This window comes from Aquila chrysaetos, chromosome 1 (genome assembly GCF_900496995.4).
Source record: "Aquila chrysaetos chrysaetos chromosome 1, bAquChr1.4, whole genome shotgun sequence".
NCBI lineage: Eukaryota > Metazoa > Chordata > Aves > Accipitriformes > Accipitridae > Aquila > Aquila chrysaetos.
The window spans coordinates 53,511,900-53,532,198 of record NC_044004.1 but is presented as its reverse complement, the minus strand read 5'-3'; the positions used below and the strand labels follow the sequence as shown (position 1 = coordinate 53,532,198).

Sequence of the window (20,299 nt, the reverse complement as noted above, 5' to 3'; positions counted from 1 at the left end):
ACAACAACTCCTTAAACACTTCTCTTGTTGATACGTCTAGAAATACAAATTAGGAAGCAGGGAAAAAAATAAAACAAAACACTTCTTAAGACAGTGTCTGAAATCCTGGTGTGGACTCCAGCATTTTTCTTAATACAGTCTTAGAAAAGCCGATGCTGGTAGGAAAAAGACTAACTGAAGCAGTACACTATATAGTATCTGCTTTGAAAACACTCACTTGACCTTGCAAAAATAATGTAAGGAATCACTGAACACAATAGCTTTGGATCAGAAAAAAATACCAGGTTCATAATGTGTCAGCCAGCCATGCTAAACTTCTCATTCAACTTCTGCAAGCCATCAGAGACTAGACATTCTCCTATTCTAAACTAAAATGCTCTGCAACCTTCAAAAAATAAGACAGACTCAGGTTTTTGGAAGATGCAAAATGATATTAGTTATGATAGCAGACATTTTCAAACAAAATATATGGTTTCACCATTTCTGGGTTTATTTCCACCAGCCTTCTGAGCAACTTTAACTGTTCTTACAACCACACTGTCATTCATCAGACATTCAAAACAATGAACTCGATTTCCAGCTCCAAAATCCTAGTTTTCAGTCAATATAACTTAGCAGCTGTTCCACTCCTTGGGTGAGACAAACCTCATGCCAACAACTAACCCTGCCATCTAGTGGCATTTGTACATTTATCATGTTTATCAACATGGCATCCCTGTGTTTCATCAGAACTTTTGACGCAGCATCCCTTTGTGGTAGATACACTTTGAAAGATTTGCAGAAAAACCTAGAGATATGCTGAATAGCAGTTCCGTTACAAGCATTTTTCCGTTTATATTATAAGTATTTTTCACTTCCAATGTTTCAAAAACACTTCACATACATCTACAGGAGGAATCACAAGCTCTGCGCTATATCTTCTGTGTGAGGTATAGCTTCTTCTGAGTACACTGCTGTAAGTCATAAAGGTGAAAAAAAATATTTAGAAGCCCACCTAATGCTGGAGATAGGGCTGAGAACACAATGGAATTGTATCCCTTTCCTTACAATATACAAACAAAAAACTCAAGAAACAAACACCCCAAAACTAATTTTGCTGGATTTTTGGAAACCAAGTATTTTAGAAGTTTTAACAGAAGTGACTTACTTTGCCAATACTTGAACATGTTTCTCAGCTGAAGCTGAAAGGACATTTCTAAATAAAATGTTGACTTCAAAAAAGAAGTTTTAGCTTGCATATTGTCTGGGAAATGCAGGGTAAGTTTATCCTTGTCTGAAACCATTCAGCAGAACACCATGCCAGCTTATTCCCTTGCTAAAGTACTTTGTAACTCCTTTTATGACCACACAACTGAAAATACAATCATTTTTGTTGTGTCCATACTATGCATGCCTCCAGGTCGTAGCTAGCTCAAAGAGCAGGTGACCTTTCTGAAATGCAAGGTGGTTCCTTCTCATGCTTTTCCTAAAGCATGGGGAAGGCTGAGCTGGTCTCTGGAGACCAATTGGGATGCTCTAGAGAAGTTATTAAAGGATATTATAATGGACCTTCTTCTGCAAAGGGAAAAGTTTCTGATTCTTTGGAGGAGTGTCTTTTATGGTATATTAAATTATCATTCACCTAATCTTGTAGGTTTCAGAGCGACAGCATGGAAATCTTTTTTTACAATGCATTGTTACCTTTCTAATCATCTACTCTGTGAGAACAAGTTATCTTTATACTATCTATCCCTTACCTTACTGCAGTCAGAGGGCCTGGATAAAAACCGGAATTCATACCTTTCAGCTCAGAAATTTATTCACTGGCTGTGAGAGGCTCGAGAAGGAAACAAAAAGGCAAGAAAAGTTGGCTAACTATGCAGGTTATTGAGATTGAATAGTGTTTGAGTATTTGTCAGTGAAATTGTGCTGGGTTGGCACAGTGTTCTGTTTTAAAATATACAGTAATTGATATCTGTAATAATAAGTAGAATTATAGTATAATTTGCTTATGAAGGCATAGGTTCAGAAATATTTCATATCTGTAAAAAAACCCTGAATTGTTTCACAGAAGTTATCAACATTACATTTTGCCCATTGAACTCCATTAGTGTAGCGTAAAACTTTCTTTTTTTAAGTCACAGCTAATATTTTTGAAAAAGGTAAAGAATAGAACGCCTTTTCCCTAAAACAACTAAATGAAACAAATATGAAGGCAGCCTTCAGAAGAGATTTCCTTCCACAAAGTAGAGTATTTCAGAAATGTCTGCTCTATTTTTAGAAGGTAAAAACTTGTTAATCAAAGTTAGCAGCCTGCATATTTTCAGTATTTTCAGCATATTTGGAAAATTTTCTTATTTGCAGGGAGCTCTGCCTGGATTACCAGCTTCCTACAGCTCTCACCTTGCACAGAACTTCTATGAAAATGCTGTTTGCTTCTTACAGAGGTTCTCCCAAAGACCAGCAACTTCTTTACGTTAGTACTGAAGTTGGTGTACAGAGAATAACTTAAGTACTCCGGAAAACTAAACCTCAAACATATGCATATATAGCTTCTTATATTGGTGATGATGTGATTTTTGAGCCCTGCTGATTGGGACCCGTTATCTGGAGAGTGCTCTTTAGCAGCTGGCTCTGGTATGGCAAAAGATGACCCTGAGCATCACCACCTCCTCCTGTGAGTCACGGTGCTGTGCAGCTCCACAGGACAGAGCAGGGTTGTGAGGGGGAAGAAAGGTGGAGGAAGGAACTGTTCTCCTCTGTTGCCCACATCTGGAGGCCACATCTGGAGCTCCATGTGCAGTCTGGGCTGCCCTGTACCAGGTGGATGTGGTGCAGGGTCTGACCACGCGGATCCCATCATGGGGTGGGCAGGGCGGGACCACGCACCCCACGGGGTGAGGCTGAGGGAATGAGGGTAGATCGTTCATTGTAAAAAACACTTTTGCATGTACAGTTATACACATACCTATATGTTTACTGTACCTGTATCTTGGGTGAATTATTGCATATATGATGGGGTTGTAGATTGCAGAAGCTTTGGCAATAACTGCTGGCACAGATTTGGAATATGGTGTCAGGATGTTGCCTCGACTAAAACAAAGCAAAAACATTACACGCAGTTATGTCATGGATTAATACTAAATTTCTAAAACATATTACTCTTTTTGACTGTTTTTGTACTGTGATCTCTTTATAAGAAATACCCCTGAAATGTTAATTCATTCAAATGCATTCTTTGCTCAGATGAAAGGCTTGCATTTGACAGTGTGTACTTGGTTTCATTCATTTGGAAAGGATGAAAGACATGCAAATAATTAGTTATCTATTTGAGGATGACCAGGAACACAAAGAATCGCCTTCCCTGTTTCTACACTAGGCAAAAAACCCCAAACCCAAACCCGCCAAAACAGCCCCTATTGTGACCATCTGGGAAAAGGGAATGGTGATAAAGAAGAAAACAGAATCAAACCTAAAAATCTTTCAGCAGCAACACCTGTTGCACAGTAATGGGTGTCAATGACTTAGTTGCAAACACTGCAGAAGGAAGAGAGAACTGGAAGTGTTTTGAAACCAATATTCTCCTCTTGACTTTAAGCTCCCACAGTCAGGCACATGTGATCAATGTCAGCTCAGGATAATCACAATTAATAGCATAGAATCACAGAATGGTTTGGGTCAGAAGGGACCTTCAAAGATCATCTAGTCCAACCTCTCTGCCATGGGCAGGGACATCTTTCACTAGACGAGGTTGCTCAAAGCCCCGTCCAACCTGACCTTGAAATCAAGAACATGCACTGACAAGACAACAGGTCCCTTTGGAGTGGAGAGCAGTTGGAGGAAGACAGGAGCTCAGGGGTGAATATCAGGGAATATAACCTCTTTTCTGCCCTCTGTGAGAGGCAGCAGTGTATGGAGGAAGCTTCTTGAGAGAACAGGTATTAGGAGAGAAAAGATGTAACTCCTCCAATTCATACAAAGAAAGTGTCATGGGGGAGAGGAAACAATATGTACCAAAAAATGCAGGTAAAAAGTCATAATAGCTTTAAAACACATAGAAAAATAATCCCTTTTCTGGCTTTATCCACAAGGATCTAGTGAAGAATGCAGTATCACCTCTTTTAAACCCTTTCAAAAAGGAGATCTGCTTCTTGTGGGTGACAGTACTAATCATGCTTCTATTTCAGACTAACCTATGCTCTTTGGATTATGTTTCCACTTACCCTGCCCAGGCAATCAAGGTGACACAAGCATACGGAGACCAGGACAAGACAAACACAATGATGACCACAAAAGCAATTTTTGCTAGTTTCCATTCATTCTTCATGGACTGAGAGAGGTAGGATTTCCGGCTGCAGGACCCCAGCTTTTGAACATCTCTGTGAGGGGAAAAAAATACAGATATGTCAGCAGGAGAGTGAAAAAGCGAGGTGCAACATCTCTAATATGTTCTCAGCAATATGCAAAATGAAGCAGATTTCGTCTTTGCCTGCTCTAACTCTTCTGTCCTCTGATATTTAAAAACTCTAGAAGGTAATTAATATAGTAAAATGGTCCCAGGCATTCTGTCTGATCTTTGCTTGCCTGTGGGTACTGAGCCAGAAGAAGCCCTGAGACTACAGCATGGGACTGCTGTGTCCCTATTCTAACACAAGGAGGGTTTCAGGTTGGGAGGGTGAAGAAATTGGTACCTTGCCCTTACAGGGACATTTTTACTTCCCTGCAGATTTATTTACTAGAGAAGAGTATTTTCAGGGGGGACTACAACAGGCAGTCCTAATATTTTTGCCAAAAAATGTTCCATCAAATTATCTTCTCACATCATACAAACACCCCACACTTTATTAAAAAAATGGTTTTATATGGTTTAGTATTTTATATAGTTTAGCATAGAAATAACAATTTTTACATATCGATGTTGTTAAATGAAGACATTTTTCAGGCTGAAGACAGTAATTACCAGCCAGCGGGGTAACAAAATGCTTCCTGGTGCACTGTGAACATACCCATAAAGACAGTTTACTGTATTAGTGAGCAAAAGGCATAGAAAAATCATGTGGCCACTGTGCTTCACGGGTGTACAAGACATGACTGTTTTAAGTATGCATTCTTTGCTCCTTCGCTTGGTATCAAATATGCATACACAAAGCATGGTAAAAACCAAGACCAAGGCCAAAAAATAGAGTTCAGTAAGAACTTCAATTTAGGCATACAGTTAAACATGCTTGCAAAAATTTAGCCTTGTGAAGCCAATTGACTTCAACAAGTGCCTGCAGATAGGCGCAGAAAAAAGCCATCGGAGCTGATGACACTGCAAGCAGTGGGAAGGACTCACAACTCCAGCTGGTATTGGATCAGACCAAAGATAAGTCGTGTGCTCATTAGGAGAAAAATAACTGGCCAAATGAAGTTACTTTACAGATCTAACACTCTGCTGGGTTTTTTATTTCAAATATAGACCAAGAATTTGGGGAGGGGGGGAAGAAGTGTCCTAACAAGCATAGCCAGATATTATGCATGCAGTTGTGATGCTTGAGTGAACCACAAGGTTTTCTGGGATGCCTGCCTTAAATAAAACTGTCAAAAAAATATGAGGACTGTTATGTTTACAGAGCAGCTCAAAGACAGATGATGCTCCCATTGTTACATGCTATTCATCATCCCTTGGGGCTGAAAACTGTGCTGGAATACACAAGGACCGTGTTCCTTGTATTGCAAGTCTGAAATACAACTAATCCAAACTATCAAATTATCTGATGTACTATTAATTACCACACTTTGGGATAAGATTAGAACAACCAGAGACTTCTTTCCTTAATCCAAAATACATACATCCGTTCCAGTTTTGATGTTGGCAAAAATATTTCTCCAGTTACAGCTGTTAATAGTCTACCACTATTTCCAATTTAAATTCAGATTAATTTTTGATTCAGATTTTTCTGCAGCTAAAGAAATTGAGAAAATCTTCTCAATACAAGAAAAGGGAGATTTACTTATTTTAGCTATATTGCTTACCTGCCAGTACGTCTTATGGCCAGGAACATAAATAAATAACAATGGAATATTATTATCAGGGGAATAAAAAACACGCAGCAACATAAAATCATGGTGTAACTTCTGTTTGCAGGGGAGTAGGTTACATAGTCCCATGTACAGGATATCATCAAGCCCTCAGGCACATAGGAACCTATGAAATACATGGAATACATTATTCACACATACACCCAAAGCTTGCGCAGTTGCTGATCTAACAACTGAGCACTTAAAATAAACCCTGTACTATATACATAGTCTTCAAGAGCTATGTTGGCTGTATGATATGTGCGGTCTGAGAATGCGAGTGCACATGTGGAGAGGAGGTCCTGACTGCCAGACCCTCAGATACACCTAATACTGCATCTGCAATTTGTTGTGCTTGAATAGAACATGAGGGTCAGGGGGAGGAGGGTATCTGCAGTGCAACAGGTGCAGATACACAGTACAACAATAAACAATCATGTGGCGGCTAGGCATCCACCCAATAATTTATCCAAAACCTCATTTTTTTATACCCTGAGCAAGGCTAAAACAGACCACATAGGGAACAGTAGAAGAGATAGAGAGCAGGCAACATACTCCACCCGAAGAGTGGAGCCACGCTCCATCCCAGCGAGTACAGCCACACGACGGCGATGATCTGCACGGTGCGTTTCTTTGAAGACCACTGTATGGACCGTAGGGGCTTAGTGATCACAAGGTAGCGGTCAACAGAAATAGCTAATAAAGTCATCATTGAGGTTATTCCAAAGAGTGCCCCACAGAAAGCGTACAAGTCACAGCCTGAAGCAGAAAATGGCAATGTCAGGGATTTTCTTAAAACAGATGCATGTTTTCTCTCAGAGCCTGACATGATAAACCTCCCATTTTTTTTCCTGGCTCAGGACTTCTCTCCCATTAGGAGAATTTTCTTAGCCTTACAATTTCATAGTTATTAAATGTTTATTAGAAAAAGCCACAAATATTAATAAAATACAAACCTACGTATTTAACAAGTCCTGCTCTCCACTGCAGGCTGCAACTGGGAACTTTTTGTCAATGGAAAACTGCCTCAAAGAAAATCCAATCTAATTAAAGTTACATTTTCCTGGACTGTTGCCCAATATATTGATCTTAACAGGCTGCAGCAGACATCTGTCTGCTAATGACAGATGGATGTTTCAAAAAATGACTTTGGTTTATGTGGCTTAAAAATGTAGAAGTGGTTTAAATTTGATGGCTAAAAGACCAGCTGTAAAACATAGCTCCAGCTCCTATATTGAATAGCATCACTTTTTGAAAAAACTGACAGTTTTTACATGAAACCTTTCCCCCCCACCCCTTTGCATTCAGGCATTTCACTAGCAGATGAAAACTTGTAGAGTTATACTATCCCTCATTTGATTCAGAAACCTGTGTTGAATGATCGTTCATTTTTTGAGATCTTGAGTCACCCCGTGTGGTTAGAGACAACAGTCCACCAGGAATGGCAGACAGTTGAAATACCAGATGCAACCTTAAAGCAGGCTTCTAAAGTCTTTGTAAGTAACCTGCAATTAAGGACCAAATGCCACTCAACCCAACTCAATTGCTTCATTTATGGCAGCACGATCATATACACTGATTTTATCTAAGGGGATGAGCAAGACTAAAAACATCCTCAAACTAAAGAAGCGCCCCTTCTGTGCTGCTAAATAATACATGGCCTCTGGGCTTGCTCCACCAATACACAACCGCTACTTGGTGCAAATTTTCACCCAATGACATGACGAGCAGTACCAAGCAGAGCATCAAGCCTTCTGAGGAATGTGCTATGCTCACATTTCAGCTACAGTGTGAGCATGCATCACCTTTTCTTTCTTGCAGTTGGAAAGAAAGGAGCTTGAATTTGCAGAGCCCTCAACTGATGACCGTTATTTAAATCTCTTAATTAAATGTGATATTCCTAGAAGCATGCTAATGGATATCAACATACATTTCTAAATAAATATATTAACTCCCTCTTAAACTAACGTAGACAGAAATATTTATGACTTAATAAAACTTTTCTACCCATCTTCAGCCATAGCATCTGCCCTTACAGGCTAAAAGGTAACATGATTATATGTTGATGTTGACTCCTTTCTTTCCAAAATAAGTAAGATGAAAGGATCAAACCTATAACACAAAACATGTGCCATCATGCTGACTGCTGATGTCAAGACCCTGGGTTGTCACTCAAGAGCCTTGTGCTGCTGTCTCCATGGCACAAGCCAAGATTGTAATAGCTAAAATAGGCTGCAGACAGTGTAGAGCTGGGGAGGTATGAATTAGTGTTGAAAAGTACCTATATCTCCAAAAATCCACTTTCTGTGCAAGCTGTTGACAAAGCACATGGGTGCCTGAGAAGCCGACATCAGGAAGTCGCTCACAGCCAAATTCATTATAAAGTAGTTTTGGGGTGTCCTCAGCTTCTTGTTGCTTAAAAACATGAGAAATACGTGATTTTAAATAAATAAAGTGAACAATTAACTTTATAACTGTGCTTACTAGCATAAACAACTATCGAGGTTGCAATCGGTGGTTACTTACAAGTCAATCAATTGTTAATCATCAGTCAATTACTTCAGCTACAGATGTAGTCATTTCAAAATGATGACTGACAATAGCAAGGGGGTTAAAATGGATTGTTTCCTTTTCAAACTGAGGAGAATTCCAGCTGTCTTGAGTTATGGATTTGTTCAGGAGAAGAGGAGTTCCATATAAGCACAGTAACACCGAGCATGTCCTGCACTCCGCAAGACTGGGATCTGAAGAAGGTTACAGAGCCAAAGGATGTACTTTTGGTGAATTTTTAAAAGCTGCTGACCTGAAGACTCACTAACTAAATGACCCTTTGCAAAACGCTATGGCACAAGCAGAGCATGCACAGAGATTTGAAAAAATTACCTTTGTTCATATACATCTCATATGAGAGAACAAAAGCTCTCAGCTGCAGATGAACAGGTAACATTAAACACCACAAGGAGTGTGAAAGCAGCAGCCAGTCTGCAAGCAAAGTTTATCCAAAGAAAACAAACATCACTTCCAGTATTTTTCCCCACATCTCACCACCTCACACAGTCTCACTTCTTAGGGATATCTGGATTTACAACCTCCTTGGAAATTTCAGCTGGTATTCAAGATTACCCTTGGCTCTGGCTAAGAGGAGTAAAGATACTGGTAACATGATAAAGAACAACTCACTTCTACTTGGGATTATTAGGTTGAATATGCCCTTATTGCTCTGATCAAATATTATGTACTACTAGGAAAGTTAAATTAATTTGTGAGTTCATCTCACCCAACTCTACCCTAAAACTGGCACTTTTGAGGGATATACTGAGAAGGTGTAACACTGAACTAGTAGTCCTTCAATGTGAACCACTGTATTGGTTGCATGTTGAAGTAAAGAGCTTTGACAACTAGAGTTTGAATTCAGGACTTTTCACAGTGTTAGGTAGATGTAATACAAAAAGAGGTGACTTGGCACACTCTGTGAGACATAGGGAGGAAGATTTTATAAATAGCTTTGTTCTTGTAACCTGCATGCAGTAGTTCTCAATAGTTTGAAATAATTGTTTCTTTTCCCCCAAACACCTCCTTCAGTGTAGAAAGTTGAGCAACTGAGGCCTTTCTGATGTGCTTTAAAATATCAGTATTTGCAGCTAACGTGAATTTCTCTTTCCTCATGCTGATAAAGACATACTGAAAAAGAAATTGAGAAATCCGTCTCAAAGCTGCTGCAATTCTAACAAAATCTTGGCTCACATAACTGCCTGCAACAACTGGGTGAGAGAGGGTGCAGAGTTCACACCTTCGCAGGTGCTCATCTGCCTATGGAGATTTTCCTACTTTGACAATTTAATGCTTTTATTACAACAGCTAAAACAAACACATTTCAAGAAAAATGGAGAGCTTGCACTGCATTTCAAAAATTATGAAGGTATCTACAGTTGCAGGGAATTCCATTTCTCCTCTATCTCATATAAATACGAAACTAACACTTTGTTCATTAACCCACCAGTGTATGTAACACTGTAAGCCCCCTCTGCATCAACACGCATGATGACAGCAAAGAGTGAGCAAGGAGGATTTTGAAATCCAGCATCACAGTGTGGGACAGAAGAAGGCTATTTTTTCCATGAGATTTTTGCATACTCTAGCTGCAGTAGCTTTGGCTGTCTATTACACTGGCAGATGCCAAGCGAGCACACAAACTGACAGAAATCCTATGATCTGCCTGAAGCAGGGAATACACTGATGTCATGAGCTCATTTCGTGTTGTGCACTGCTTTCTTGGTCCTTCCAGGACATCTGGGCTGCTGGGAAGAGCGTCAGTTTTTGTCAAGTATTTCTGCAAATTCTACAGGGTGAGTGAAGAAGGCTGCAACAGGGAGACTGTGGTTTCTATCATTAAAAGTATTAAACTCTTCTTTAAACTTTCAGCTGGAATTGTTTATAGAACAAGGTATTTATTTTCTCTGATTCCTCAAAACATGAGGAACTTACACTGAGGTTATCAGTGATGTGCGTGGATGGGGGCGAGGGGGAGCTTTCCCCCACCCCATTTGTTGCCCATCAGCCTTCGCTCGGAGATTTGATCCAAGAGGTAACCAATGCAGAGCATCTACACACAGGAACATGTGAACCTCAGGGCCAGTCAGATTAACCATAAAAGGAATTTTTGTACCTGTAAAATGCGTAGAGAACTAGGAGGTTTCCAATGATGCCAATGGAGCCAATAATGAGCACACATGTTCCTACGGTGTAAAGAACATAGTCGGGGATCTCTGCCTTGGTCACGGGGTGTGGCTGGGTGCCCATGTTCAAACCCTGAATAGAAAACAGAGGAAAAGGAAAGCTTAGCCCATTCAGGACACTTATTCTAGGGGACATGTGCTCAGCCTGTCAAAGCAAGGCAGAGCATTTGCTTTCACAGTTCATGCCAATCAAATACACACCTCTGAGCTCTTTTCACATCCCCTGTAATCAAGTTTCCCTCAAGTAGCCTTCATTACTTTAACAGTACATATTTATATTAAAAAAAAAAAAAAAAAGAAAAAAACCAGGGAAAACAGACTGAAAAAAATACTAAGGAAGTTACAATGATGATGTGAAAAATGCGAAGATGTGCTAGCATAAAACTCACTCTGGGTAACTGCTGCACTTTGGGGCGCAGAGCTAGCTGACAAGACAAACTTCAGTTCAATAAGGAATAGCCCGTCATACTGTGGTTTTATTAGGAGCCCCGATAACAAATCCCACACTTAAAAACATGAAATCCCCTGGGTCTCCCCAGGCTCCTTATCCACTAACTTACAGTGCTGTAAAACATGGGAATTCCCCATGGAAAAGGTAGGAGATCAGAGGTAAAACAGCAGCAGTAGCATCGCCTGTGTAAGCACAAATACATTAAATAGTCTTGACACCTCTTTCACTGCCCTTTATCTCCGGCACATGAATAAATCCCCACCAACTCTCTCCGTGGTTGTTTTTTTTTTTTTTAAAACAAATTCAGATTTATCACCAGCTAAATTCAGCAGCAGGGCAGCCTACAGCTAATCCACTCAGCTCTCATTAGCATTATCAACGAGAAGAGTCCGAATTGCCTGATGGAGATTCTTATTTACCAAGTCAAAAGCAGCTAAGCCAGGCAGAGCGCTCACATACGCGGTCAGATCTGGACAGCTTAGTCAAAGGTATGGCACCTTGTCACAGCCAAGGACCTGCTTTGCATCGCCACGTATCGCTGCTGTGCAGCTCAGCGATGTGCGGAGTGTGGGACAAGGCTAATTTTGCCTTGCGGGAGAGGAGCTGGGTGACAGAACAGGTTGAAGATGATAACTATCGCCCCACTGGTAGTATTTAAGTGGCCATTCAAAAATGGTGAGAACAGCCTTTTTTTTTGCCCTGTTGCTAGCTCCTAATCTCTCATACTGCTGCTTCTCCTTTCTGCCTTCTATTATTGCTCACTCACCGATGAAGTACACGCACTACAGCTCCCTCCTTGTACAACTGTTCTAGCTGTGGGCATTATCCCCTTAACTGCACGATCCCACTGGGGGTACTCCCCGGGCCAGGCTGCATTTGGCGATGGAGCACCCGGTGAGATGCATAGCCCACCCTGAGCATCCGCACAACAGAAGGTCTGGAGCAGAAATGCTGATGGCAAAGCTCCTGGGGCTAAAGTGATGTAGTAAATGCTACAAAAACTATGGCTTCAAAGCAGAAGGCTGCTTTCAAGCCTTCTCAGTGGTCTGACAGACTCTACCCGTAACAGGATGGCTACTGCCAACCTAACACCTCACCAAAGATAACATCGCTGTAAAAGTAGAAAGAAATTAAAAGAAGCATCTGCTGGTGCTATTCCCAGTGATTAGGCAGCAAGAAAAAACATCACCCTGTGTAGCATTTACCCTTGAAGAAGGTGTGAGAGGTAGTGTAGGAGTGGGCAGCACGTGGGGAGGTGGGCCAGCGAGGAAACGCAGCCGTGGCTGTTCGGTGGCACCAGGCACAGACGGCACCGTGCTTTTAGAGCGGGGCTGCCTGGGCACGCAAATTAACCATGTTAAACTCCTTTCCTCTTCCCTCAAACCTAATCTTCTTAGCAGCATGCATGCACTAAATCAGAACCCTGCCTCATTTCTGGCAATGCATACCAAAGAGGCTAAACTGGGGAGGAAGGAAAAGGATCCTTTTTTATTTCCTTTCTAGCTTATCTGTTAGGCATGCTCAGGATTTACCCCTATGTAGAAGGTTATTATATAGAGGAGTATTATATAGATGTTGTAATTCAGGGCAAGTACTACTTGCCTGTCGTATGCATTATGCTTTACTTCACCATATGGGAACTCGCTGTTGCAGAAACTCATTTGAGAAATGGACTATGAATTTCACACCCAAAGGTGTCTCACCTTATCTCTCTACTGAAGAGAAGCTGACTTGGACATTTTGGCCTCATTTATTCAGTTACAGGTGGTGAGCTGTGTCAAAAGCTGAAAAATGTGTCATGTGACACATTTGTAAACTCAGTTTACAGTTTGCTGGCAATACTGGATGGAATATAAACATATATATATATATATTTAAAAATATATAAACATATATATTGATGCTTACAGAGTGGAATTTGGAAGGCAATAAATACTGGGGATTACACAGAGCCTGCAATCTCAGCGAGAGGCTAAAGTGAGGAATGTTTAGATTACACAGGCATTGGAGAAGTGATCTTGCCTTCAGGGGAGTCCATAAAATACCACGGCCACTTTTGCTGCAATGTTAATAGCAGTAAGAACAACTTTAAGATCCGAATGAAAAGACAGCTACTTATTCACTCTGTGGGTGTTACCCTGAGACAACAGGATGTGGCAGGCATCCAGCTGTATGAAATGTGGCAAGCTGATAAAGACAGAAAACCATTTATAACACTGTAATTTGGATCTAAGAAGATAAATGTGCCTATCTATGTATGTGTGTATATATATATTTCAGTAGAAAACCTCAACTTTGATAAAAAATAATTTCATTAAACTAGTGGAAATTTTCTAAATAAAACAGGCTGAACAAGTACAAATAGCTGCAAGCTAATCCAAGAGAATTTATACCTCATTTTACTCACATAATTTATTTCAGTAATTTGGCATAATTTCACAACAGAAAGTTTTAAGAATAAAGGTTTAAATACCCTTAAGGTTGAGAATTTAAAATCTACTTTGTTGAACAAATGCTGCTTTTCTAATACAGACCTGTTCTTTGTACAGAATAACACCCAACCGGAGACAAATCATCAATATCATCAAGGCTTTAAGATATTCACAAACTCTAAGCCTTTCCTCTTTTCCTACAGTATCACCTCTGAGAAGCTGGCCTTTTTGGTAATTTTGATTAACAAGCTAAATACTTGCTAATGTAAATATTTTACTCTGTGAAGATGAGGACTAGAAATATGAAAAAAATTTCTAAGCTTGTTGATAAGCTCTAATGAGAAGCTGTTTTTTGCTGATATTCTCAAAAGCTGTTACCACTCTATGCATTTTTTTGGTACTTTAATTTCTCCCCAGTAATAAGAATAAATTTAAACTATAGGAGAATATTGCAAGTTGCTGTGACTCTTTCCAACCCAAGAAAACCCAAATAACTATTACAAATCTTTCCAGATGACTTGGTAAGCAGTTCAGCAGCTAAGTACAGGAGGTTGCATTCGATATAGTCACTGTTGTGTCTTACCAGTTTGTATCTATATTAGCCGCTCTTAGCACCAAAATGCTGTATGGTGTCCTGGTTTCAGCTGGGATACAGTTAATCAGTTGATGCTAGTGGAAAGGTCCTGCCTTTTAGACTCAGCAAAGCATGGATTTTGGATCCATGTCATGCCACCACTCTCAAACTGCTAAAGTACACTGTGCAAGTTATACTTGAGGCTATTCATTTTCATTTTATTAACAGTGAATTTAGACCCCTTGAGAATGCAATCAGAAAACTTACAAAGTTAAAAGACATGGTGTGAGATGCTCCCCCAGCTACAGCTGTTTCACACTGCCATGGTAATGCATGGCTGCCCTGGATTCAGCACATCTATCTCAATAAATTGTGTTTATGGGTGCTCAGTATCATCGCAGCCACATAATGTAGAATGGAAAGCCCGTTCTGTATAAGCCCCAGTCTTGCTCCTTCTCTTTAATGATGTGATCTAACATAAAGATAATGAAGGTAGGCATTACATTTTATTCAACCAATATATTGAATCTTTAATGGGTGAAGCGAGTTTTCAAGTGCTTATGTGAGATGTGTTTACCTGTCCCTTTTTCTCCCAGGTTGGCTTTGCCTCTCTCCATTTGTAGTCTGGGACAGAATCCCAAGCACTCTGCTGAAGACACGTCCATTTCCTAAGTGAAGATTTTAAAGACAACATCCAGAACAACCTGACTGTTTCGCTCAAAAATACCAATGTAAACAAGCAGCCCATGAAGATGCCAGTAATTGCAACAGGGCCAGCTTCTGGCATACTTGCCCATCTTGTACTCACTTTGTTTGGCTCCTTCTAAATTAATGCTCCAATCACTTGTGTTTTGACTCTGAGATGTTGAACCTGACAACTCACATAAATCATGATGTGGCCTTACCCTTATATGCAATGTGACTACAACATCAAAATGCTGTCACCTACGTGGCTGCTTGGAGGGTTTTTCCTGGCAGGATAACTAACAGATCTGCAGGCAAATGGAGGATAAACAATTAACAGCTGTCCTTCAACTAGCTGGCAAAGGAAGCAGGCACCAGATATAAAAATAAACTTGGTCTATTCCTCCCAAAATAAAGATGGAAAACTTAACAGATGAGGAAGGTTATTCTATGAAAGCTTCTGTAATTTGATTTTTAGTGATAAAACGATGTCCAAATAATTAGAGCCATCTGTTTCTGCTTTCCAGCTGGTAAGATTAATAAAGATTGCAATGCAGAAGACAAAAAATTGTGGTGAAAAAAGCAGGGCAAGGGCAAGTCCCCTTCAATGGGTAGGGGTAGGAAATAATGGATCGATTCAGAAATGGTGGTATGATTGGCATTAGGTGGATATAAAAGTATCTAAAGCTTTATTTATGCTCTGATTTTGGTCATGGATGCAAGCTCATCTCGTGGAAATGATTTACACTGAAATGAGCTTAAGTAAGGGCTTGCTTACATGGGGGATTAATGTGCACTAACAAGGGAGTGAATTAACAGCCTAGCAGCCTCCCTGCACTGACCTGCTATGTGGATTTGCAACGTAGAAGTTTGATTTTACTGTACAAAAAACTTTAAGTCTACACAGTTACACTTGGAAATTTTCAAGAAAAGTAGTAAACAGTACTTAGGTATGATGAGATAGGAGCAACCCCTATGTGCCAGCTACCAGGTAATACTTGCCAAGTTCCTTGAAATTTCACTGATTGTCAATGTAAGAGGTAATTTCAGTATGAAGCACCATCTGGTTTGAAATGATGACAAAATTTGGGGCTTAATGAATATCTTGTACGTAGGAACTCTTGAATCAGCAAACAGAAGACTGTTCCTATGTGGTGACTATAGTAGAGCTAGTGATAGTAAGATTTTTTCCAAAATATGATTTATTTAAAATGAACACTTGTGGAAAATATTGTTAATACCTTTGGGTATTAAAACAACAACAAAAAAAATCCCCAAAACAAAACAACAACTTTGCTTATTCTGGTTAACGGTACTGCATTACAACACCACACAGTAAGTACAGATTAATTTGGTCCTCAGAAAGTCAAAGCAAACCGTGATTATCCACATGTGGAAAAGTTACTTTTCTTATCAGTCTCCGGGCGACACTTTTCTTCCACAGCTCATTCCAATCAGTTCACATGCCAAAGCCAGGAGCACTCAGACACATTTTTATAGCGTGCATTTAATCAAGAAGACAATTGGTTTAGCAAATGGAACTGTGAATTTGATACAGTTCATCCAAAAGTGACAAACAAAACCACGAACTGCTAGTGCTGTGTACAACTGGACAAATAGCAAAGGCAGCCAGGGACAAAAGTCAGGCATCTGCTCCAGACCTAGACGTGTATTTATCCAGACTGAGGTCATCAGTTTGTGGAAAAAAACTGAGAATTTTTTTCTATAATAAAATATGTATCTAGTTAATTCCATTCTAGCAAGTGCTTCTGGGCTGTTACTGAAATGAACAGCCAGTTGAAAAAAAGCATTTAATATTTGACTTCAAGACTCTTTTGGGGTATGTATCCTTAAGATCTCATGTTTAGCACAGCCCCTGGTTTGACAAGATGCTTTCTTTCAGGCCCTGAATATCTGTGCTTAAACGTCTTATAGTTGCAAGAAATCTAATGGCACATGGCTGGTGGGGTGGAAAAATCTCAAAAAACCCCAAAGAGAAAACCATCAAAACCCAATCAAGTTCTCAGTATCGTGAGAATAAACCACTTATATACTCAACTAGGTAGGCAAACTCAGATGTCCACGTATCCAGCCTTATGAGTCAATGTAAGCAAGGGGTATTAATAATTCATATGTTTTATAATTAAGACACGATATAAAAATTATTCACATGAGAATAATACAGCAATCAGAAGTAAACAATAAAAGTGAAAATAAATAAGTTTTAATATCTGTCTGCTTGTTACAAAGCTATCTAAGGCATATTTTCATCTCTCTAGAGACTGACTAAAAGAACCTTAAAATGTAAAGTCTATTCTGGAAAGCCCATGGACATTGCTTTCTATGTACATCGCCAGCCACACCACTGAAATCAGGGATAAAAGACACATTTGCTTCTCTGAGTTTAAAAAAAAAAAAAAAAAGAAAAGAAAACAACAGAAAAATCAGCCCAGCTGAAAAACAAGCTGGCTTGAGTTCCAGCTTGAGCACTCTCTGCACCGCTTGGGCAGGGGTTAGCAAACATGATGGCTTACTTGAAGTTTTACAATTTATTCGACTCAGTGTGCCTGCACAACCTGGCCTTGGGAGGAACACTGTGTTACTCACTCCCTTGTTTTTGTGGGGAAGCACTGGCAAGTACCTAGCATACTTTTTCCCCTGCCTTAATCCGAGTTACTATAATCAAACCTTGAGGCAATAGATTTTTATTCCAAGACCTGAAAGTTTTAAAGCAAGATACCAAAGGCATGTTTTCTGAGGGCATTTCTGTTCCAGTACTGGTGTACTTGTATAATCAAGAAGGTAACATTAACCAGGTCTTCAAAAAATTTTCCTCTACAGAAATTTTATGTTCTATTTAAACACATCCAAATCTAACCTGAGAGCGCAAAACCTAACAGAATCAAATTCAACCATGACTTAAATGTTTTTGAAAAACAAGCAAATAAATGCCCACTACCAGAAGCTGTTAATACTCAATCGAGTTGAGGGCTCAGTCCATCTTCCCCTCCTCATCTCTCACAGGCTTGCACACCAGCACAGCCAATCCTTAACATGACCCCCAAGACACTCACCATATTGTCCCATTGCCCATAAATGCCTTCGAAATTATCTGATACTATGTCCCAATGCACCTCAAATTACAACACAAGCTATGTGTGCTTAGGCAGGCAGCACGCTGAACAATCTAATCAATGCTAACACTGCATCAAAATTAGCTGGACTATTACAGTTCAGTGCATATTTGTTCGGCCAAGAGGGACTGGATAACTGTTAGGACAGTGCAACAACAAAGCAGTAGGCAGAAATCTCAGGATATATTTTTTAGAGCATTAGAGCACGTTAAAGAAAAGCATGTGTAGTCAAAACATGATATCGGAGTTATTTCCTTCAATATAAGAAATTTTGCAGTCTTCAGGGAGAAATCATTTATACGCTACAGCAAATATTTAAGTTTTTATCTTATTACGCATCATACTGTCATAGGTTATTTTTGTCCTTCTGAGCATCTTACTGCTAACTGCAGCTCTTTGATAATCACACGAAGTTCACCTAAAAAAAGAAATCCCTTTATTCTACGTTTGCCACTTGGTGGCAAGAGTGCTCTGAACCACTGGCACTGTAACCCTTTGGCATAACACGGGCTCTTCACCTGAGCTGCTCTCCCCTCTCCACCTCCTCTGAGCTCCTGCAGCTCATCATGGTCCATTTTGCTCATCCCAGGCTGCCAGACGACTGCCGCTCCCATTCCACCAGCCATGGATGCCTCTGACCAGGATGCCCCCACTCCAGCCTGCCCACCACACATGAAAACCAATTTCACGGGCTGCCACTGTTCACTGATGGCAATGCGGTGCAGCAGTACCCATCGCCTGCCTGCACCAAGCCCTCTCCTGCTCCTCCAGCCCCAGGCTTCAGGCCGAGCAGCAGCGAGCGCGACTGCCGGGTGATGCTCACGTTGCTGGTTTTAGCATGAGCACATGAAGAAATGTCTTTGTCCATCCTCAAATGTTGGCACCACATTTTGAAATTCTGATCTGTGCCACTGGATATAACATCCTGCCCTGAGGTTTCAAAGAGCTTGAACATATACTCTGGCTTCTGGACTGCTAGACTTTTATATTTTATTTTAAAAAAAAGAGAATATTTTCTTCCTTACTGTTGATAACTGAGAGTGAATCCTTCACCAGCCACCTCTGGCTTCATGCATCTCATCTAGACGTCAATAGTTTTTTCATTGCACTGTTCTGCTGCCTGGGGAGACCCACTCAGCTGCTGCCAGAAGATCTGTGTGCGGAAACTGCTCTGAGAAGTGAGCCTTCCATTTTAAACAGATCCCATGAAAACATGTGCTTATTTTTCAGGACTGTGGAAAAAAAAAAAAAAATCATCAGCTGACATCAGCTTTTCAAAGGGTGATTACAAAATGAAAACACACTCTAATAAACCAGTTAAGGCAAGATGTTAATAACTTATACTAATCCTATATAGTCTTTCTGATGCTACTTTTAAAAATGCATATAGCTAATATTTTTCATCAGTGTGGTCACTTGGTTCCTGCTGGATTCCCTCCTCTGTATTCTTTCTATTCTGTCACCTATGATGAAGTGTGGTGAATGATGAAGAAAGCACAATGATAATAGTAGAAATACCCTCCCTCTGTTAACTGCATTTCAGTGAAGTTTTATGTACAATTTTTACTAGCTGAGCGTAAAGAACTGCACTTTTACCAAAGAAACCATCTCACTATCTACACTTCCCTATTTATAAACAAACTGATTTTTCTTCTGCAGGAAATATTCTTAACTGAAGGCCTGAAACCAGAGACATTCTTTGCCAACTAGGGTAACTTCCATATTTCAACAAGAAATTTTGGTCATGGTTGGTAGGGTGGGGGTGGAGGGCACTTTAAATCACCCCACCCCCCCCCCCCCAGCTTCTTCATGCCATTTGCATTATTCCGTCACGTACATTTAGGAACATGAAAACTGCTAAAAGTAGTCAGATGAGAGGCCCACCAACTCCCATATCTTACACCTGATGGTGTCTGGCAACAGATGCTTTTAGGGGAAGAACATGGGGAATACAGCAAGTGCACATTCTCAATCTGCTAACTTCAAGCACAATTGTAATATTAGTATGAACACTGTAGCATTCAGTTTCTGTTTAGATCAAAGAAATGTCTAATCACTCTAAGCTGAGGATTATTTCCATGTAATATCTGTTTGCTTCTGTTTAATATTCCTCTGTGCATGGAAGGGGGGTATGCAGAAAGCAGAGCCATACTCTTCCCAGAGGTGCACAGTGAACAGACAAGAGGCAACAGACACAAGTCACAGCAGGCAAAGTTTTCAGTGAGATTGGTGAAGCACAGAAACAGGGG

General features: G+C 40.2%; 1 protein-coding gene across 11 annotated transcripts in view; it reads right to left on the bottom strand.

Annotated features, from left to right (window-relative positions):
• Positions 1-20,299, bottom strand: part of LOC115343791 (melanopsin-like) — a 48,133-nt gene that overhangs the window by 14,917 nt on the left and 12,917 nt on the right. For 4 of the 11 annotated variants that reach the window (XR_003924293.1, XM_030020272.2, XM_030020281.2 and 1 more), the window contains exons 2-9: positions 19,076-19,282; positions 14,810-14,900; positions 10,706-10,848; positions 8,321-8,454; positions 6,595-6,798; positions 5,995-6,166; positions 4,203-4,358; positions 2,965-3,072 (exon numbers count right to left, since the gene is read on the bottom strand). Coding sequence is in view for 10 of the 11 variants with exons in the window: in XM_030020272.2 (XP_029876132.1) it covers positions 2,965-3,072; positions 4,203-4,358; positions 5,995-6,166; positions 6,595-6,798; positions 8,321-8,454; positions 10,706-10,848; positions 14,810-14,900; positions 19,076-19,131 (1,064 nt within the window). In the remaining variant the exon portion in view is untranslated. Of the gene's footprint in view, positions 1-2,964; positions 3,073-4,202; positions 4,359-5,994; positions 6,167-6,594; positions 6,799-8,320; positions 8,455-10,705; positions 10,849-14,809; positions 14,901-19,075; positions 19,283-20,299 lie in introns of those variants that run through there. The other 7 variants (XM_030020292.2, XM_030020319.2, XM_030020329.2 and 4 more) reach the window with 4 other exon arrangements.